At 37.3% G+C, this 23,592-nt stretch overlaps 1 protein-coding gene across 5 annotated transcripts in view; it reads left to right on the forward strand.

The window, feature by feature from the left end:
• The window catches only part of PARD3B (par-3 family cell polarity regulator beta), a 1,965,757-nt gene that overhangs the window by 725,749 nt on the left and 1,216,416 nt on the right, over positions 1–23,592 (forward strand). For all 5 annotated transcript variants that reach the window (XM_075317687.1, XM_075317688.1, XM_075317691.1 and 2 more), the window contains exons 17-18: positions 12,602–12,805; positions 17,742–17,976. In XM_075317687.1, the coding sequence (XP_075173802.1) occupies positions 12,602–12,805; positions 17,742–17,976 (439 nt within the window). The remainder of the gene's footprint in view (positions 1–12,601; positions 12,806–17,741; positions 17,977–23,592) is intronic.

The raw sequence follows: 23,592 nt of genomic DNA on the forward strand, positions 1-23,592 counted from the left end.
AATAAATCTTTGGTAACTTCAGCTCCATTGGAGCACTTTCCAGAACAATCTTCTGCTGCCTCTGTGGCACCAAGGAGTAATGTCAGCAGTGTGATTAGATGACTTGACCTTACTATTGATGTCACCCTGACCCGGAAGTGCCAAGGGTCAGGGCTTCAGTTGCACTTGATCGCTGGAAGCTGGCATTTGCACTTTCTCTGAGCTGAATGTTAGCTTGACAGCCGACTTAGAGAATGGCCAACTCCCACTATGGGTAGGGTACAGCAAAATGCAGCTTAAGGGGAGATACCTCGGACCATAGCGTCAGGCTGCCCGATAGCACCACCTTGCCGGATGCACTAGGCACAAATGCCCTTCTCGACCCCCTTCTGGATACGACCCTGCATAGAGGAAAAGCAAGGAAAGAAAAGCCAGCAAATGAGTCACTAAAAGCAGACAGAAAAGAAGTCACAATAGATAGAATGGTATCCTTATCACTGACGTCTTAAATTTTTGATCTGGCTTGGTTACAGGGTAAATCTAATATGTACCGTATATATATATATATATATATATATATATATATATATATATATATATATATTTATACGGTGTATATATATATATATATATATATATATATATGTTTTCTATAATAATCGTTTGCATTTTAATAAAAAGCAACCGTTAACATGACAGCATTTTAGCTCCTGTATTATGGCTGCAAGATTCATTGTGTCACTTTAGTACATACTGCAAATATGTTAGTTTGTGTGTATTTGTGAAGAAGAAGGGATTTTTTTTATAGAATTACTGAGATTACAAAATCAAGAAATCCTGTATTGTTCAGCTCTAAAATCTGTTGTTCTGCCTTTTGCCATAGGCTAAGGAGGAACTAACTTTTTTGTCTATTTTCCTCTTTCCCGTCATCGATGTCCAATGTTTAAAATGACTTCCATAGGCATAGATTACATTTGTAGTTTGCAAAATAAAGCCCAACACCCGCTACCTCTTCAGAATTTACTTGTGATAAAAAGACCATAATAACTTGTGTGCTGTGACAGTTGTGTTTTTAGAGGTGCCGTTTCCCAATGATGGTTCAGTTTTTCTCATTTTGATTGTTCAGTTCACCAGATTTAAATATAAGTCATTTATTTCTGTTCATTTTAGTAGTTGCTTGAAGACTCAAGACAGTCTTTGATCTTCAGCATTATTTTATGTTCAGCATAGCAGTATCCTAAGTATATTATAATTCCCCACTGTATTAACCTCTGACACTTTTGTTGGAAGCTTATTTCATGTACCCACTTCGTTCTGAAACTATATTAGCATTTCTTGAAGCTTCATATTTCAATTTGAATTATGATATTTTTCCTTTAATGCTTATGGAAGACTGTTCCTTTTGCGTTTCCATATAAATATAGGAGTATATTCATTTTATAAAATTACTGCATCTTCATGTTGTTTTTCTCTTAGATTGTACAAATGTAACAAACTTGTCTATACCCAATCAGTCTAATGGCTGTCTGTCTGTCAAGCTATAAATCTTCTAGCTTTTAGTAAGCAATGCTAGTATTTTACTGTTGTTTGTGGGTTTTCTGATGGTTCACCAGTATTTGCTACAAAACAGTTTGAGTTGGATTTTGAAGATCACCTGTCACCAGTTCCAAATTAGACAGTTTTTGCTTTTGATTTATTTCTGTTGCTCACGTGTATTTTTTTCTTGATTTTTAAATCCGCCATATGGTTCTAGAGATAGGAGGCTTTTTATTTTCTGCTAATTTTTCTGGTCTTTACAAAGGGGTGATTGCTCACAGGATTTTTTGTTAATGAGTCTTAAGGCTGCTATGCATGATTACTCATTATAAAGAAGTTATAGCTCATGAAATGTGACATTGATAAAGAAAAAACAAATGTGTGGACATTAAGGCCAATTTAGTTCTGGTCCTTAAAAGGGTACTCCAGGACGATAAAAATGTCTTGTACACTCCCTACACTCATAAATTATAAAGATGATATACTCAGTGCAGTTCTACTATCTCCATAGCACATGTAATTCAGTGTGACAGGAGCTGCTCTCACTGCTCGCCCTTCCCTCTGGGATGTTACATCACATGTCAGTGTGCAGCTCTCTGCTGCGAGTAGCAGCCATCCCCCTGATAATAACTACTTCCCTGCAGAAAGCAGGGTTTGTTGTGACATCCCCTGTTCTCAGACTATGGCAAGCAGCTATTATCAGGAGGCTGCGGCCCCAGAGGGGAGGGGGAAGTAGTGAGAGCGGCTTCTGTTACACTGAATTACAGGCGCTATAAAGATAATATAGCTGCACTGGTCATTTTATCTTTGTCATTTCAGTGGAGGGACAGTACACACATTTTTTATTTTCCCACCATTCTAGTGTTTTTACTTTATTTCGCTCCTGGAGTGGTATCACTAATATGATCCCTGCCGAATCTAAAATACTTATTAGTCTCCGTGTTCTGTTGTTCTTAGCACTACTCGGTCTTGTGCTTGTTGTGACCTGTCGGATCACTCCAGCATTTGCTGGGTGAGTTGGAGGTAACTTCTTAATGTAAATCTGTAATAGCCAATAAGAGGCTCTCATAGATTTGCTTTGAGAGATTGTGAATGGTAGTTGTTACTACTTCCAGATGGTCAGGAGCTGCAGTCACAAGAATGACAGAACGGGACTAATGCCACACTTGGAAGAATTGCAGACAGAGAACAGACAATAGTAATACCACTCTGGAGGGGTGAAATTCTAAAATAAACACTAGAGTGGAGCTTTATGGGATTAAAATGAAAGCTGTCATCTCCAGAAATTATATTTTCCTGCAGGTATAGAGGTAATCTGAGGAAAAATTAGCATTTAAATAATGTCAGGTAGGCTTACTGGATGTGCAGCTGTAGGAAGAAAATTAAATTTTGTTTTTCCTACAGCTGCTCATGTGTAGTCATTGGGTTGATAAAGGGAGCGGTTGTTTCCACTGCTCACTATACAGTGTGCACAGCCATAATCACTACTCTGTATACTGATTGACAGCCTGCACTGCAATGTATGTTTGCTGAGCCAGCTGTCAATAAGTGTGAAGGGGAAGTGACCATAGTGTGCTCATTGTATAATGTAACATCACTCAGCACCACCCAGATTACTAGAAGTAAGTGGCTGCAGGGATAATAGAAAATAATTTTCTTCCTGTAGCTGCACTTACAAGAAAGTCACTATGTCTGCTGGTAAACCACGTTTTTGGAGGTGAGAAGTTCCCTTCAAGCTTCTTACATTACCAGTACTTTGCTACTTTTCATCCATAGCCTTTTCTGTAAGTATAGATAAGATAAATACATAAGCAAATAAGAAAATACTTTCATACTAAAATAAAAAAATAATCATGTATGTTTACATCTCAGCAATGGTGACATGTAATGCATGACTCATAAGTATGTAGACTGTGCTGTTACTCATTCATGATGTTATTTTGTGGTCATTTTCTTATAATCAACACAATTTCCACTCTCTATATAAACAATTTTTATTTCCACTGGTTGCCATGAAACCTTTGTTGCCCTATTTGGCAGACCCAATCTTTTATCTATTAGGTTAATCATTTTGTTTACGCACATAAGTAATCAGATACTGGGGTCAAAGGCAAAAAAACATTCCTTCTTTTCCACATGTTTTTTATCACTAATGAAGAAATGAAATATAATGGGCCACAAAATGTATTTGGATGCAAAATAATTAATTTTATTTGTGCCGATTACTCAAAGTGGAGAATCTGGAGATGAAGGGACTGGCTGGAGGTCAGCGTCATGGTTTGCGGAGATGGTGAGAAGCTCTCCTCCTCCAAGGCATAATGAGGGATGAGTTCCTATTTATTGCAATTACATTGAATGCCATGTTTTTGCCCTTTGGCATGTCACCTCTCTAGTATGGAAGATATCTGTTAATGTAAGCAAGGGGATTCTTCTCAGTGCTGCAGAAAACCAGCGTCCAATTTATATTCCCTTTTGTTCACAGCATCCTATTTCCATATCTAATTAAGCAAAACAAAATCTATATAGGATCTTAGCAGAAAAAGAAAAATTTAAGACAAAAGTAATCACCCGTTAGTGGAATGTTTACTGTTCTTTCATTTGAGACCAATCAATTAGAAAACTGGCAGAGCCCTCTCGGGAGACATGTTTTGTAATCTGCCGTTTTTCCAATCTGTTCTTCTCCACTACATCTGTATGAATGAGCAGCAGAGCAAAGCCGTCTACACTGTGTTTAACATACAGCATCAAGAAACAATTAAGTGGGGCAGCAGTCGCCAACTGTGAGGTGGTAACGAGGGATTTCCATCACACTTCTCATGTGTTAACTACACCATGACTATTATCTTTATTATTTTAGGGACATTTTCCAAAATGCTATTGCCCATATATCTGGCACTTAATGAATGGTGAGCACATCCTTGTGACATAATAACAAGATGTTTAACCCTTTCTCGACATGCGTCGTACATGTACTGTGCAAGTCGGCAGTGGGTGTATGGAGGGCGATCAATACAGAGAAAGCTTGCTCCATACTCGGCAGGTAATGACTGTGTATTACAGCCAGGATCTGCCTCTAATAATTGTGGGTGGACTTGTTAGCTTGTTAAATCGCACTCTCAAACTCTGACATCGGGATGTAACACACTCTGGCATGGGGGCGTACCATTTTAAGCTCCCATCGGTGCACTCGTGACATGATCATGGGTCACTGATTGGTTGTCATGGCAGCAGCGGGTCGGATGGAGACCTCCGTGCTTGTCTTAGCAGCGCCCCTTTCAAACCCTGCTTGTGGCCGAACTTCAAAGGAGACTGTGATTTTGACATTGCAGTATATAACAGGGCGTTCAGAAAATCACAACTTAAAAATAGTGAAAAGTAAAAAAAAAAGTTTTAAAAAATATGAGACAAATTTTAAAAAATATGTTTTTACCATTAAAAATAAGAATAATATAAAACACATGTGGCATCACTGCATTCAGAAAATTCCGATCTATCAAAAATAATTAACCCAATCAGTAAACACTGTAAACAAAAAAAATTCAAGAACGGAAAAATGTATTTTTTTTTTAGTCTCTGCAATACAACAATAAATGCTGTAACAAGAAATAAAAACATCAAATGAGATAATTAAAAACACTATCTTATTGACAAAAAAACAAGATGTCTCAAACTACAACGACCGGAAAATGAAAATGTTACGGATCTTGGAAAACAGCAACACAAACCCACCAATTTTTTTCCCTAACTTCTGATTTTACCACTAAAATAATTAATAAAACTGGAAATGTTTGGCATTGCTATAATCATACTGATAAGGAGAATGTTATTGTGAGATCACCACATGATGCTACCCCAGTTATGATGAAGAGTATCCTTAAAGGTGTTAAATATATGATCCCATGTACTTCTCCAAAACTGAGGGTAAAAGAATGGAAGTTGCATATACTAGTATGAGGTTTCAAACCAGTAAAATTCATGAATTAAAAAGATTCTGCTATGTTCATATAAGAGAATAAAGCCAGTCAATAAAGGAGCTGATAAACATTGAAGCCACAATGGCATTAAGGCTGGGGCCACACGGGTATTACTGCGATCCTCTCGCATGACACTCGGCTCGGACTGGCAGCACAGTAGAGCCTAGTGTCATGCGAGTGTCCCTGCGACTGAGGCCCGATCGTGCGAGCGCACCTCAGCTGCGGGGGGTGGGCCAGCACTGAGGAGAGGCAGGGACAGCGCTGACGAGGGGAGGGAGGGATTTATCTCCCTCTCTCCTACGTAGCCGGCTATTTCCATTATTGCACTGCACTCGCGATACACTGGTGTACCGAGAGTGCAGTGCGATTTTTCTCTCGCCCCATAGAATTGAATGGGTGTGAGAGAAAACAGGATCGCATAACAGTCGCAGCATGATGCGATTGTTTTCATGGTCCGATTAGGGCTGAGAAAATAATGGCTCATGGGTGCTGACACATAGGCTAATAATGGTCTGAGTGGAATGCAATTTTTTTTTCGCACTCCACTCGCACCGATTTGGTGGCTTAGGCCTAAGAATAAAAATCATCCTACAAACTTGATTTTTTTATACCCATTTTTGTTTGGAGACAATTTAATATGCCACATGCTTAATTCCTATACCATGCATTTTCCACCAACCCCCCAAAAAAACATATAAACGGCTAAACTGAAACTAATAATTGACATTGAGAATATTATTCTATTTTTTTTAATTAAATATTAAAAGCTTGTAACCATAAAGCGTAACAGTCGTTTAATTATTATTTGATAAAAAAATAGTGCACATGAAAATAAGAAACAAACAAATTTGCTTCTTTCTCTTCTTTCCCATTATGGAGATAAGAGATGGCGGTTGTTACTTTCCAAGAGACATAAAAGTTATTGGATGTGTCGAAAAATTAAATATAATTGATCTTAGTAATACAGTAATATTTATGAAATTATCCAGATGTCTAGATTAGCACATCACTCATCATCCTTACATCAGCTCTTTTCTGATCGTAATTGTACAAATACACTTAACCTTTAACCCCTTAATGAGCGTGCGATTTTACGTTTTTGCTCTTCATTTTTTCCTCCCCTTATTGCAAGAGCCATAACTTTTTTTTTTTTTTTATTTTTCCATCAGTATAGCCTTGTGATTGCTTGCTTTTTGTATTATGACCTGTACTTTAGAAAGACACCATTCATTTTTTCATATGATGTAATGGTAAGTGGGAAAAACATTCCAAGTGTGGTGAAATAGCAAAAAAAAAGTGAAATTCTGCAATTTTATTTTTCTTTTTTCTATCTAGTGTTAATTTTACCATAAAACTGACCTGGCAGTATGATTCTACAGTACGATTATGTAAATGTCAAGCATGTATAGTGTTTGTTTTATTTAAGTGGTAAAAAACGAATTCAGGAATTTTGAAAAAAACAAATTTTGCTTGTGTCACAACTTTTTGAGAGCTGTAAAATTTCACGTTTTTGGAACCTGGGGCTGTGTGAGGGCTTGTTTTGTGTGCCCCAAGTTGATATTTTTATTGATAATATTTAGGGGTATAGACAATGTTTGATTGCCTGTTAGTACTTTATTTTCTGTTGTTGCAGCGGCCAAAAAATGGCATTTTGATTTTTCTCTTGTTACAGAGTTTACCAATCGGCTTAATTTATGCTATATTTTGATAGGTTAGACTTTTAAAAATGCAGCAACACCAATTATATGTTTTGTTTTTCTCTTCATTTCTTAATTTTTAATGTGGTAAAGGGGAGTTTATTAGAACTTTTATATTTTTTTTATTTTCATTTTTTTTTAAACCTTTTTTCTACATTGTACTACATTTAGTAGTCCCCTTAGTGGACTTGAGCTTGCAATAGTCTAATCACTTGTCCTATTCTACCGAGCAAAAGGGTAACAATTAGTGATGGTGAACTAGAACTATAAAGTTCGGGGTCAGTACCAGATATCTAGTGTCCATGCACAGACCCTGAACATGGACTTCCCGTGCGGTCCCCCCCAATTTTGATTCTGAGCTTAGATAAAGCCGACGGCTCGGGGTGGGTATTCTCAGGCTGGGGAAGCCCATGGTTATTGGGCCACTCAGCCTAAAAATAGCAGCTTGCAGCCACCAAGAATTGTCGCATACGAGGAACATGTAAACCGGACTAACAAGTCCTGGTCAATTTGTATGTCCGTCATCTCCATGTATATAGTTTAATCTTCATTTGGAATAAAAAATAAGTCTTTTGAAGTGCTGGACCTGGTTTTCTATATTTTCATTCCATTGAGTGTTGTGTGGCAGGTGCACTTGTGTTGTTGGGCTGGTTTTCTTTTTTCATTTTGCCTGATGTCACAGCTGACCCTGCTCCCTCTCCCTTCACAATGACCTTTGCACATGCTCATTAAACACTTCAGTACAAAAGATATGGTTGGGATCTGACCATTGTAACTATTTCCATTTGTTGTTTCCTAAAATAATATCAAGTTTAAAAAAGCCCCAGTGGCAAGTGTGCAAATCTCAAGATTTCTGTTTTATTTTTAATACAGAATGTATCTTAAAAGAAAAAGCCTTTTGCGTAAAAAGCAAAGAAAAAAATGAATGTAACACAGAAACCTGATTTTAAACAATAATTCATTGTCTGATAAAAGTTTCTCTTTTCGGACCATTTTATTTAATTAATTGAGTGTGATGGTTTGTTGCTTAAAAGTTGTAAACCTGGCAGTGACGCTTTTCATGACTTTTCACTGTATTCAGGTATAAAAACAGGATATGCTTCATGATCTGTCTCATAAAGTAAAAATATTCCTGTCCTGTGCAAATCAAGTTTCTAAATCCATTCCTGCACTTGCTAATTTCAGAATAATAGTAGGTCTCGGAATAGTAATTAGTGAACAAAGGAGCAAAGTGTGACCTAGCAACCATGTCTCCCTTCTGCTGTACTTGATGAGATTTGAATGCGTTTGGGAAAAATGTTGCCAACTTTTTTCTTTTTTTTCAGACTCAATTTGGGGCTATTTACTTCTTTCACCATAAAGTAAATAATCAAGCAGTCAGAGTTAGAGATTGGTATAATTTTAGACTTCAAATGATAAAAAGTCACTTCCCTTAAAGTTTAAAGAAGCTCAAATATTCCTTCTTGTATTTTACTTGGGAATAAATAAGACACTGCTTAAATTCATGTTCAGCACAAAAGAGCTTATTGTTACATCCATGTCTGAATGTGTCCCTATTACTTCTGTTGCTAAGGGGCGCTGCACGTATTTTGCTGTTGCCACCGGGCAGTATTAGCACACTACAGTAAAGCATTGGTATTGATGGGACTTAAGGCTGCTTTACACACAACGATATCGCTGGCGATCTCATTAGCGATGTGACACGCCGAGATCGTTGCTACGATTTGCCGAGATCGCTGATAGGTCGTTTTGTAGCGGTCACACGTACCCATCTCACAGACGACGCTTCATCGTTCAGCGATATATTGTTTGACCAAGGCGGTCGTGTGGACACCATCACACAGCATTCCTCCCAACGATTCCGGCAATTACAGAGGCGTATAATTGTCCATAGCATACACCCTGGCGTGTGATTGCCTCGCCCTCTACACGCCCTAACTTACATACTGTCAGAATCTCCTACGATTTTTTTCCGCCTTATCAACCATGGCTGCCAAATCAGAACACAGTTGGGACCACCAATCAGAGCGGAGGAGGCGTGGAGTATTGCTCATAACGACACGCCCGCGTCGCTGATGACGGATGCACTAACGATGTTGTTCGTCGTTGGCAGGGTGTCAAACGTAGCAATATGTCTGCTGCGGTCGAAACAACGAACAATATTTTGAAACTGAACAACATGTCAACGATCAACAATTTTCGCTATTTTTACGATCGTTCGGAGTCGCTCGTAGATGTCACATGCAACAACGTCGCTAACGATGATGGAAGTGTGTCACGAAAACCGTGACCTTGATGACATATCATCAGACAAATCGTAGCCTGTAACGGGGCCTTTAGACTTCCGCACAGTTGAGTAGTTTGTGTTTATTATTGAGTTCTATCATCAGTCGTTATTAACTGTCTGCTGATAGCCTGGGTGGAGGCACACCCTGTTTAAACCCTCCAGCAGTTTACTAAAAGCCATCAGTTATCAGTCGAGATGACCGAACTCGAACTGTAAAGTTTGGTGTTTGTGGCAAACATAGATTTTAAAAAAATGTAATTGTTCGAGTTCGGAGTTCAGGTGCTTTACATATGCAAACCACTCGAGTGAGCATCGGTGTGCTCAGGTATGCTTGGTGCACAGCCCAGTGCGAACCACTTGCAGTGTTAGAATGGCTCGCACTGGGGGTAAAATCAGCATTATCGGATATAATGTATAAACTTCCCCTGGAAGTGCTCTGTTTATGGTTGCCTGTATGTGGCGGGAGAGCCAAACTTTTAAATTACAATGAGGTTCAGGTCAAGTCCAGTTCTCAAATAGAGAACTAGAGAAGTCCAGCTGAATCCACAGAACCCGAATTACAACTGGTCCACTCTTTTCTAGTTATCAGTGTATTCTGACCCTTCTTTGTTTAGAGATATTATGCTGTCTGACTTCTGAAATTTGTTGCCAACTTTGGACCAACTTAATCCAATTGCCTAATGATTCTGACCCTGACTCCTTCCTCCTGGTTTTGACTCATATTGCTTCATAAGCTGACCTTGTCACTGTACTCTGATTTTAGTCCTGAATTTGTCCTTTTTGGTTAAAACCTGGGTAGACAACTCTTCTCTGCTGGCTTGCTTCACTGGCAAGCAGCCTCTTCGTGGACATAACCTGGAAGCCCGTGCATAAGTCCATATTCCTGTATAGGGATAATGGATGAGGCCAGGAAATTGTTGAGTGAAGTGGCTTGAACAAAGCCTGTAAATTGAAGCATTATTAAGAGCTGCTGGGCCTCCACATAAATCTTACCTAAAACCTATAAAAATTAATCGTGTATGAACTAAAGTGGCATTTTCTCCAACCTTTATTTCTCTTTACATCTCAACAGGTGGTTTAAAATCTGCCTTTAACCAATATCTTAATAATAATACTAATAGTAATAATAATAGTGAAGGAAAGTTATAATTTTTGTATTTATAGAGAATAAACTACTTAAATATTTTAAAAAGTAGATAAAGGCTGAAAAAAATATTCAGGATAAATATTGTGTAACCAAATAATGGCAATAGACTCTTTTATATTTAAACCCTTATATACTTAATAATTCCAAATGATGTGGCTTTAGTTTTGACCATCATTTGAGCTAGACCCTTTACCAACATACAATCTAATAATATGTTGTTTATCTGGTTGCCATATAGAGTGTGAGATCAGGATCTGAAGCCACACCATTACTCGGCATCTGCTTTTAACTGCAGTGACCAGAGCTTGCGCCAATCGCTATTGTTTAACCATATAAATGCCACTATCAATCGCTGATCAAAATAAAAAAGAAAAAGAGACTATATACAATAGGTTATGCACGCTACAAATAACCAGAAAAAAACTTTATCGGGCAAATAAATTACATAAACAGACACAAATTGTTAAAAACATTTTAAACATCCCCGCACTGTTAGAATATCAGAGAAGTCCAAAGAGAAATAACAGATATATGACTAAAAAAATAGGTTTAAATATGTTTACTCTTTTTTACTGCAATTTAATAAATTATATCATTGAATTATATAGAACAAATGATCAGACAAGAACTTTAAATTTCCTACATGGACTAAAAAAATAAAGTAAAAAAAAAAATTTAAAAAATGTAAAAAAATAAAAAATCATATCACCTCCTTTTTCCTCTTTAAAAATAAATGAAATAATCACATTTGGTATATCAGTGTCTGTAAAAGTCTATTGTATCAACATATAAAATGAATTAACTAGTACCATAAACGCCATAAAGAGAATCAAAATCGAAATGTCATAGTTGTAGCTTTTGGATTGCCACTCCTCACTAATAAAAAGCAATTAAGACATTGTACTGTATATGCCAAAATTAATTCACTAAAAATATAAATTTGCTGCTCAAAAGTCAAGTCCACACATAGCTCCATGAATGTAAAACTAAAATTGTATAACTTTCAAAATACAACACAAACGTTTTTCTAGTTTTATTTTAATGTTTTGGTTTTATTTTTTTCAAATTTCTATTTTTTTTTCACCACTTAAAAGAAAAACTATGCAAGCTAGGTATCACCAAAGTCATCGTACTTACCTAAAGAATAATATTGCCAGGTCATTTTTACCACATGATGAACATCTTAAAAATAAATTTTTTTAAAAAAAGGAGAAATTGTATTATCTTCACCAGTTTACTGCACTTGGAATTTTATTTCTCCATTTTTAAGAACATTAAAATGTAAAATCAGTGGTGTCATTCACATCTCCTACTTGCCATGCAAAAAGAAAACCCTCCTACAGCTATGTCTAATAAAAAAAAATAAAGTTGTAGCGTTTGGAAAATGAAAGTGCCAAAAGTTCAATTGGTTTTGGCAGGAAGCTTTTAATAAATAGTAAGCATTTTTAACTCAAGCTGATGTATACAGACTGAAGATAATGGCATATAGAAGAGGGAGGTTATATGATTGCACCGTCCCCTTAGTACGGGAGGTCTGGAGAATGGTGAGCATTGTTGTTTGCCTATTTCATTGTTGGCCAGTGCTCTACTGTTCTTCCAAGGTCCGGATGCCGGATGGTGACCCTCTTATTTTCATCACCTGGGAAGCACCGGTGAGTGAAAATCAGTTGATGTAAAAAGGTGTCTGATCTGTGGTCTGAAATAATATTATTAGTGTCTAGAAAGGAGAAAGAAGAACAACGTTGTGATATTGCATTTTTACTATTCACATAACAATATGATAACACTGCTGTTACGTGAAGTGTTTCTGTTGGATTCACAGATGTTTTTGCAAAGTTAATAAAGTTGTTTTTTAGGACCCTGTTCTGTGTAGTATAATAATCATTATTAGATTCTAGTAAACACAAAATATAAAAACATAATAGTTTAGCATCTAACCAAATGATTTAACTATTTCTTTTTTAAAACATATATTTTGCAGTTTCCCCTGGAAAAGATCTCGGTCCACGTTTAGGTCTGAAAAAATCGAGTTCACTGGAAAGTCTGCAGACGGCCGTGGCAGAGGTTAAGAAGAATGAACTTCCCTTTTATAGACCAAGACCAAACATGGTTCGCGGCAGAGGCTGTAATGAAAGCTTTCGGGCTGCAATAGATAAATCTTATGATGGGCCAGAGAGTGAAGATGGTAAATATGACTGTCAGCTCAAACTCATGCCTCAAAGTGATCAAACATAACTTTCCAATACATATTATCAAGCGCTCACCCAAGAAAAGAATCACATTTCACAATATAAAATCCTTTTATTATTAAATAGCTATCTTAGACCTGATGGAGTGGGTATAATTACTTTAATGTAAGAATGGTTGTATAATTCTTTGATAAAGTTTCCATGCCTAACCTTAAAATGAGCTTTAAAGATTCAAGGTTCAACTTGGCTCATATAATATGCGTTTTAATATGAGCATTATACAGCCATTCTGAAGTGGATTTTTAAAAATAGTACACCAATGGCCCCATAACTAATATTGCTATGGGGCCATAAACACAATTTGTCCAGTATATAGAAGACACACCCGAATATACAGTTGTTGAAAAATGTATTGAACAAGTCACCAATTTTCTAAGTATATATATTTCTGAAGGTGCAATTTCTCATGAATTTCTCACCAGATGTCCATAACAATCCATCCAGTCCACACAAGCAAAGAAATCAAACCATATATGTCCATAAACATAGTGACATGTAATAATGAGAAAGGATAAACGATGATCACGTTTGTAAAGCACTGTGTAATTAATATCATGATATTATGAGTATAGTGAGTAAAATAAATGACACCGGGAAAAAGTATTGAATACATGATGATGGATCGTTTCAAAAAGTCATCAAAATTCATGACAGCAGCTGAAATCTATTAGTAACTAAAAAGCAATCCTGCCACTTAGTGAAAAATAATATCAGCTGGTTCAACTACGTGCCTATAACAGTGTTTCCCAACTCCAGGCCTCAGGAGCCACTGACAGTGTATATTTTCAGCATAGGTGATGTTGATTTCATCACCTCTCTAATATTAAGGAAATCCTAAAAATATGTACTGTTGGTGGCTCCTGATTCCTAGATTTAGAGAACTTTGGTCTATTAAAAGGTTTCTCATTAACAAGGTGCCACACAAGATCTGATGATGGATAAATCCAGCAAGCTGTCTCAAGACCTTTGCAATATTATTGTTGCAAAATTTACAGAAGGCATTGGTCACAGAAACATTTCTAAACTACTAAAAAATAGGGTAAGCACATTTGGGAACATCATCTGAAAGTGAAAAGAACATAATTTCACCATAACCCGGCCATGACCACATGCTCGCTGCAAGATTTCAGAAAAAGGAGTAAAAAAACAATTATCAGAAGAGTTGTCCAAGAGTTAGGACCACTTGTGGAGAGCTGAGCTACAGAAAGACCTGCAATCAGGAGGTACAATTCTTTAAAAAAAAACAATAAGTAATGCACTCAACCTCCATGGCCTGTATGCATGCTCACCCTGCAAGACTCCATTGATGAACAAAAATCATATTCAAGCGCATTTAAAGTTTGTTAAACAGCATTTAGACAAGTCTGTGCAATACTGGGAGAATATGGTCTAGTCAGATGAAGCCAAAATAGAACACTCTGGATGCCATTAAACACACCATGTTTGAAGGCCAAATGACACTACATATCACCCCAAAAACACCATACCAACAGTTCTTTTGGAGGTGGCAACATTATGGTGTGGGGCTGTTTTTCAGCATACAACACTGTCAAACTTGAATGGTCAAATGTACCAAGACATTCTTCATAAAAATCTGTCATCTACAAGCATGATGAAGATGAAACAATGGTGGACATTTTAGCAAGATAATGATCCCAAACGCACAGCCAAGGATTCTCTCACTTGGTTTCAGAGAAAAAAAATAAAGCTGCTAGAATGGCTCGACCAATCACCTGACCTGAATCCAATAGAGAATTTATGGAAGGAACTAAAGCTCACAGTTCATAGAAGGAGCCCACAGAAATTCAGGATTTGATGTTTGTGTGGAAGTATCAGTCAAAATCACACCTGAGAAATACATGTGACTAGTTTCTCCACACAGGAGGCTTTTGCTTGAAGTACTAATTACATTTCAGTAAGCATATTCAATATTTTTTCCCTGTGTCATTTCTCATTATTAAACATCATTACAGTTATGGACATCTCTGGTGTGATTTCAATGCTTGTGTGCATCGGATGGATTGTTACCAACATCTGGTGAGAAATTCATGTCAATAGCACCTTTAGAAATACTGTATATGTACTTAGAATATTTTGTGATATTATATTTCACGGCACCTATTGATTAATTGTTGATTAGTTTAATAATGAAAGTAACATGTTTACATATTGAAGGCACTCAATAGCCTTGATGTTTATAAATCATAGTATCATAGTCGTGTATGTGGATATATATATATATATATATATATATATATATATATATATATATATATATATTGCGTTTTGCAAGACAAGCAAAGCTTTTTAAAAATTTGTAATTTGGTCTAAGAGCAATGTTTTGCAATAAGAGCAAATCCTCACCGTGCACACTTCCGGTTCTGTCCTTTCACCGCACTCTGACCCACTCTGGAGGTAACTTTCTGTACATATGTATTGTATACTGTATATTACTGTACAGTACAGTATATACAGTACTATATAGCATGTCTATCAATTTGCATTTGTGGATACAGTATTGTACTCTCTTTCTGCTAACCAGTATAGCACATTGCTCATACTGTATCTCTCGCACACCAATAATTTAATTGTAAGCTAAAGTGCAGTTTAATTTGTTTTGTTTTTTACTGTACTGTACAGTATTCTGTATTAGTGTACTGTAATCATTTTATATGAATACAGTTCATTATTATTATTATGTTGTATTACTGTATTAAGTTTATACAAATGCAGTAAATATTTTTGGGTTGTGAAACTAATTATCTGCGTTTTAATTATTTCCTAGGGGAAAATTTGCTTTGATATAAGAGTAACTTGGACTACGAGCATAATTGGTTCCGGGAGTGTGCTCTTAAACCAAGGTTCCACTGTGTATATGTATATATATATATATATATATATATATATATATATATATATATATATATATATATATATATATATATATATATATATGTACATATAAATATACTGATTTAAATGTATCTGTTATCTTTCTGATACGATACACTTTATTGATCCCGTGGGAAATTCTGGTATCACAGCAGCACAACTTAAATCATAACATGAATTACATAATTGACAAGACAGTAGAGTTGACAGAAGAACATTATACATTAGATTAGGACATACACAGGGGTGAACTGAAGGTAGAAGAAATAAGACATTCACCTTGATGATTTAGCACTAATGTTATTGTTGTACATTCCCATAGCAGTTAGCACAAATGATTTCCTATATTTTTCCTTCTTACACCTCAGAAGGATTAGCCGGTTACTGAAGGTCTCTTCTGTCTCATGAATCGCTCATATAATGGATGTGCATTATTATTCAGAATCGCCATAGACTTTTTCAGAGTTCTTCTCACCACTACCTCCTCAAAAGAGTCCAGATTGCAGCCAGCAGCGGAGCTTGCCTTCTTGATAAGCTTATTCAGCTTATTAGCATCAGAGACCCGCACACTACTACCCCAGCATATGAGTGCAAAAAAGATGGCACTTGCCACTACAGACTGGTAGAACATTTCTAACCTTTTGCTGCACACATTAAAAGACCTCAGTTTCCTTAGGAAATACAATCTGCTCATCCCCTTCTTGTAGACCATCTCTGAGTGGCATCTCCAGTCCAGTTTGCTATCCAGGTGGACCCCCAAATATTTGTAACTCTCCACCTGCTCTACCTCCTGACCAGCAATAGTGATGGGTAAACATTCCATCTTTCTCCTGCTGTAGTTGGCCACCAACTCCTTAGTTTTCTTAACATTTAGTTGTGGATAGTTTCCATGGCACCAATCCACAAAATTCAACACCACCCTTCTATATTCCTCATCCCCCTGGTCCCCCCTAATACATCCAACAACCACGGAGTCATCCGAGAATTTTTGAAGGTGACAAAAATCAGATTTATACTGAAATTCTGATGTATACAGTGTGAATAGGAAGGGCGCTAGCACCGTTCCCTGAGGGGCACCTACACTGCTCAATAATCTGCTAGACACAACTGCTCCCATCTGTACAAACTGTGGCCGATCTGATAGGTAGTCAGTTATCCAATTTCTCATCCCCTCCTCCACCTTCATATCAGTCATCTTTTTGTGTAGTAAAAGTGGCTGCAGGGTGTTAAATGCACTCGAGAAATCGAAGAACATTGCTCGCACAGTCGTTCCGTCATTCTCCAAAAATGAATGTACAGTATTTAACAGAGAGAATAGCATCGTCCACCCCCAATCTATGCCGGTAAGCAAACTGTAGGGGGTCAATAAAAGCCCTCACCCTCGGACTCAAGGGAGGAAGCACTAATCTTTCCAAGCCCTTCATAGCATGAGATGTTAAGGCTACAGGACGATAGTCATTTAGGGATGCAGGAGAAGTAGTCTTGGGTACCGGAAGCAGACAGGAAGTTTTCCATAACACTGGTACTCTCTGTGTTTGTAGACTTCCATTAAATAGGTGTGTAAAGACCGTACACAGCTGGTCTGCACACACTTTAAGGACACGTGGACTGAGTCCATCTGGCCCTGCAGCTTTACCAATGTTAAGTGGTAGACATGCTTTAGAATGTATACCATCTGGAATATTTACATTTTCCTTGCTATATTGATTGTATTAAACACATTTGTAGAATTATAGTACATATTCATGAATATAACAAAGATTTGTACTTTTGTCTTTTCACCTTTTTGGGACACTGTTAATTACCAGTTAATGAGGGCTTTTAGTTACCATGCATTTGACATACAGCATGTTTTTGGGCAATTGACCAGCTATTGAGATGCACTGCTTCCAGTGTGAGCTTCATGCTTAAATGCTTGATGATTTCATTGACTTGTCCTGAACACGCTCCACTTTATTGATTTTCTACTTTTATCTGCAGATTTCCTTTCTGATGTGAGTTCCCACTCTGATAGAGAAACTCCAAACAGTGAGCCAACCCCACTGGGATATTCAGAGGTAGATGATGCTGACAAAACAAAGAAAGACAAGAAAAAGAAGGATAAGAAAAAAGAAAAGGAAAAGGGCAAGTCAAAAGTAAAAGATAAGAAAAAGAAAGAAGAAAGTGATGAGCAAGAGAAGAAAGTCAAGAAAAAAGGTTTTGGAGCAATGCTCAGGTAATTCTACTATGAATCACATTTGATTCATAATATTATGATATTATAATATCCTTTTAATAGGGCAAGTATTTTTTTACCATTTCTCCATCACCTTCTCCACTTGAAAAAACTCAACTGGTTAGGATTCAGCAGTGCAGGCATTGTCCATTTTATTATACTTTGGCTAGAGATTGGTATATATCATAGCTAATATTCCTACCACAGATCTAAGTTTGTGAAGCACTTATGCCTGTTAAAAAAATGTGTTTATGATTGTCTTATACTGTAAAACATTAGACATACGTCATTGTGCCTCTTAGGGTTTTAAGAGAGAATTAGACTCCCTGTCAGTGGCATCTAGTCAGCCAAACAAGTACTCCTCTTTTGTACCCAGAAACACATGTCTACCAATGGAGATTGTGGTTTTGCTTTTATGCTAAGCCATGTGGCAAGGTCTTTAACAGACAAGGGCTGATATTGTCTTTTAGTATTGCTACTTCCCATAGGTGGCACCAGAATCTCTGTCTTCATCCACTCTAAAAAGGCTATTTTCATAATAGGGAATTATACATAGGTATAAAGGAAAAGAAGGACTCACAGACTTCATCTGTCCCTACAGCATTTAAACAGTAATAAACATAGGTTTATTTTTGTTTTAGATTTTTATATAAATGTTAAATCTGAATTATACAGTATATTCAGAAAGTTAATACATATACAGTGGTGTGAAGAAGTATTTGCCCCCTTCCTGATTTCTTATTCTTTTGCATGTATGTCACATTTAAATGTTGCAGATCTCCAAACAAATTTAAATATTACACAGATATCATATGTAAAAATAAAATGCAGTTTATAAATGAAGGTTGTTATTATTAAGGGAAAAATAAATCTAAACCTACAGGGTCCTATGTGAAGAAGTGATTGCTGTCCCCCCTTAAAACCGTAAAACATAAACTAACTGTGGTTCACCACATCTTTGGGAAGCTGAGTTAAATGTCCCCAGCCTCATGCAGGCCTGATTACTGCCACACCTGTTCTCAATCAAGAAATCACTTAAATAGGACCTGCCTGACAAAGGAAAATAGACTAAAAGATTATGAAATGCTATATATCATGCCGCGATCCAATTAAATTCAGGAAAAAGATAATAAATAAAGCATTTGAGATTTATCAGTCTGGAAAAACTTATAAAGGGATTTCTAAAACTTTATGACTCCAGCAAACCATATTGATTGCCATTAACCACAAATGCCAAAAACATGGAACCTTCCCAGGAGTGGCCTGCTGACCAAAAATACTGCACAAGCACAGTGATGACTCTTAAATGAGGTCATCAAAGACACCACAACAATATCCAAAGAACTGCAGGCCTCAGTTAAGGTCAATGTTCATGACTAACCCATAAGAGACTGGGAAAAAATGGCCTGCATGGCAGAGTTCCAAGACGAAAACAAATGCTGAGCAAAAATAAACATAAAAGCTCTTCTCAGTTTTGCCAGAAAACATCTTGATGATCCCCAAGACTTTTAGGAGATTACGCTGTCCACTGACAAGAAAAAACTTGAACTTTTTGGAAGGTGTTTGTCCAATTACATCTGGCGTAGAAGTAACACAACATTTCAGAAAAAGAGCATCATACCAACAGTAAAATATGGTGGTGGTAGTCTGATGGCCTAGGGTTGTTTAGCTGCATCAGAACCTGGAAGACTTGATGTGGTAAATGAAACCATGAATTGTTCTGTCTACCAAAAAATCCTGAAGGAGATTGTCCAGCCATCTGTTTGTGACTTCTAGCTTAAACGAACTTGGGTTATGCAGCAGGACAATAATCCAAAACACACCCCCAAGTCCTCCTCTAAATGGCTTAAGAAAACAAGATTAAGATTTTGGAGTGGCCTAGTCAAAGTCCTGACCTTAATCCAATTGAGATGCTGTGTCATGACCTTAAAATGGAAGTTCATGCTCAGAAACCCTCCAATGTGGCTGAATTACAACAATTGTGCAAAAATGAGTGGACCAAAATTCCTCAAGAGTGTTTTTAAATACTCATTGCCAGTTATTGCACACACTTGATTGCAGTTGTTGCTGCACGATTTAGCACAAGGATTCATATTGTGCATGCAAGAGAAATTGAAAAATTGAAAATAAGGTCATTATTTGAAGTAAAAAAAACACTCCAGCATTTTGTTTTTCAACGATGGAGTGGTGTTTTAATTCTATCTCCTCTTCCCCCAGGCAGAAACTCACCTTCCGGTGGCTTCACCTTTAACCATTGCCGCTCAGATTTTCTGCCTGTGACTTCTGACTGTCTGACGTTAGATCACAAGTTCTCAGTGCATCTCTATGAGGCCAGAACTAGGCTCTCATATACTTCTATTGATTTGTGACCTCTGGCACGCTAGAAGGTCACAAATCACAGGAGACACACTGGAGAGTGAATTCGAAGGAAGTTGAGTATCAGACAGGGGGCAGGAAGCTTGCATTTAAAACACCACCCCAGCGGTGCAATAAAAAACATGTGCTTTAAATGAGAAGACAGATTCATGGACTTTTCTTTTTCAAAAAATATTGTGCAGGTAGCTGTAGATGTGTTTCAGATGTACTATTGCCATTACTCTCTTAAAATTGAATAGCATGAACATTTGCTATAGCGTTAATATGTGATGGTCCATAATTTGCTACCTTTACACCATATAACTTTTGCAAATAAAACAAAAATCTCCTGTAGTTTCTATTGGCAATTGCAGAAGTGTCCAATGGGCGTCTCCGCTCCAGCTCAGTGTGATTCATAGGTTATTCACTATTTCTGTGTTAGTCAATCTAGGTGGGCTGAAGCTAGAGGAGCCTCTCAGAAGACCCCTGTAACCCGTCCGTGACTCCATGTAGTACTGATTTCTCTGAAAAGCTGCCGTGCTTCGGAGTGCACTGTACTTCTTTATTTTCGAGCTTCTTCGAGTTATTTGCTTTTAATACCTGCTTTCAGGAAGGTGGCAATGAATCCTGCCGCTACTTTTACAATTGCATTCAAAGCAATTGAAACAAGTCTTCATGATGCCCAGAGGTTATTTTGTGCAATATAGCTGTGGTAGTGTAAATATTCTGCTGTTCAGTGACCATGTAACAATTTGCCTCATGTAAACTGCAGTTCTCTGTTTTTAGTTCTCTTTAAGTATCCTATATATTACCTTGTATTTAAAGCATAGTCCTATAGTTATTAGTGTCCTACTGACAGCTGTTTTTTAATGTTCATTTTGTAAACTAACAGGCAGGGTCTATTTGGCATGGACGGTATCTCAGCAATCTGATCATTTACCCAAAGCCGAATCCTTATTTAAATCTTGACACAACTTGCTTCTGGTCAGGTTCCACCTCAGTGTTCAAGTGCATTCTGTCTAATGAGGCGTCCCAAGATACAAGCCGGTGAAATATTTTATGTTTGTGTATGTTTGCTGTTAATCGCCCCGTACTTCTGATTAACAGAGCAGTCGCTCCCTGCTATAAACCACGAGTAGTGCCGGAGGCTCTTCTGACTTGTCTTTGCAAACATTGCCATGCAGGTGCTTTATTCCACATTTGTCTGTTAGTCATTTACTTATTTTAGTTCTTATTGCATTAAATAATTCATAAAAATTGGATATTTAATATTTTTTTACATGTACATATTCTGCAGCACTTTACAATTCAGCGGGACATGTGCAGACAATAAAGACATAAAAGAGTAAACACACTTTAATTGTAGCAGGAGGACTGAGGGGCCTTCTCACAAGCTTACAATCTATAAGGAGATGGGGGGATACAAGTACAATACTTTCTACCTATTGCCCCCACCATTTTCTTATATTTGAAAATTCAATATGCTTTTAACAGAATATTTTCAACTGTACTGATGAGTACCTTTTAATTCTCTTTTAAAGGGAACCAGTTACATCAGGTAATGCTGTTATCCTGCAGATATGGGGTTAGTCTGTAGGTAAATAACATTAAAAGTGTGCTCATCAATTGAAAGTGTAGCTCCTGAAATAAAAGGAACTTTATTAATCCATGGAGCTACCAGCTTTCAGTCATGAAGGTGTGCCAGCATGGCTATAGTCACCGCTCAGAATCTTGTAGGCTGGCACGCCCTGGCACATTGACCGACAGCTCACTCTGCACTAATGCACTGCAGAGCTGGTTGTCAATTTAAGTGCCGGCTGGTGCCTAAAGCTGTGAGCGTTGACTATACCCGTGCTTAAGGACCCGATAAATAAGAGATTACCGTGAAGTGGTATCGGGCAGTAATGAATTGATCAATACATTAGCTAAATATCTCTATTTTTCAAATACTCCTCAGCAGTCATGCAATGTGAGAAAAATCCAGCTCAACGCCACCTGACCCCATCGCGCCTCAGTCTCGGACACCGGCCCTGCCCTGGCTGCACAGCAATGATCAAGAAGGATAATCCAGCTGAGTGCTTACGGTGGTTTATTTGTGCAGAAACAGCCAATGCACAGACATTAACGCGTTTCTGGCTTGACGCCCCTAATCATAACCATATGATTAAGGGCATCAAGTCAGAAACGCGTTAACGTCTGTGCATTGTCGGTTTCTGCACAAATAAACCACCATTAGCACTCAGCTGGATTATCCTTCTTGTTTAGTCATGCAATGTCACTTTTTCAATTTTTTCAATTTTTCATATGAGTAATTGTGTTTTTCATTTCTTTATATATTATAGAGCAGTTATGCTTAATCATATTTCTCTGAATTTGGTGTGCAGCTTTCACTTTATATAGATTGTGTATTTTTTAGCTAGCACCCTGTTCACATTTGCAATGGTGTTCCAGCAGTTTTTGTTTGATTGATGACTATACCCGTGCTGGCACACCTCTATGACTGAAAACCGGTGGCTCCCTGGAGGAATAAAGGTAATATTCTCCCAGGATCCATATTTTCAGTATGGCAGCCATTCACCCTTCTAACACTATCAATCTGCAGATTAACCCTATGTCTGCAGGTAGACATCATTTTGCAACATCAACTTTTCCATTAAATTTTCTTTTTTTTGCTATTGAATGTAAAATGAGAGCATATAGGCACTAGGAAGAGGATTGCTTATTGCCTCATTACTCCTCAGCCTCTCAGCAAACAGCTGATTCTGACTTGGGAAATTGCATTAGGCTACTGATTTTCCCTGTAGCAGTCATTAGGTTGTAAAGGAATGAATGAAACAAAAGAATGTCCATCTTCGCAATACAAATATGGACGGTATCCATGAGAATGATAGCTGCGTTTATTATACAGTTTCACTGCTGATGGATCAGGATTCAAAACAAGGGAACCGCCACCATTACACCATTATTCTCTAAATCAGTATATGGAGAGGAGTTGTCCATATAATAAGCATAAATAATAAGGAACATTCATCTCTTAAAGCAGATTTCTATCGTCTTTACTTTTCTTAGATCAGATCAGATTGTTTATCTAGACAGACATCTGCGTGTGGCTGCCATTTTTATTTGAGAACTCAATGGGCACGTGGATGATTGTAAATATGAGTGATTTAGAAAAAGAGTTTTATTTTTTACACAACTGTTACCAATCGATAACAACTATAATGATAAAACCAGTCATTAAAGTGAATCTGACAGCAGGTT

This window comes from Anomaloglossus baeobatrachus, chromosome 7 (genome assembly GCF_048569485.1).
Source record: "Anomaloglossus baeobatrachus isolate aAnoBae1 chromosome 7, aAnoBae1.hap1, whole genome shotgun sequence".
NCBI classification, from domain to species: Eukaryota; Metazoa; Chordata; class Amphibia; order Anura; family Aromobatidae; genus Anomaloglossus; species Anomaloglossus baeobatrachus.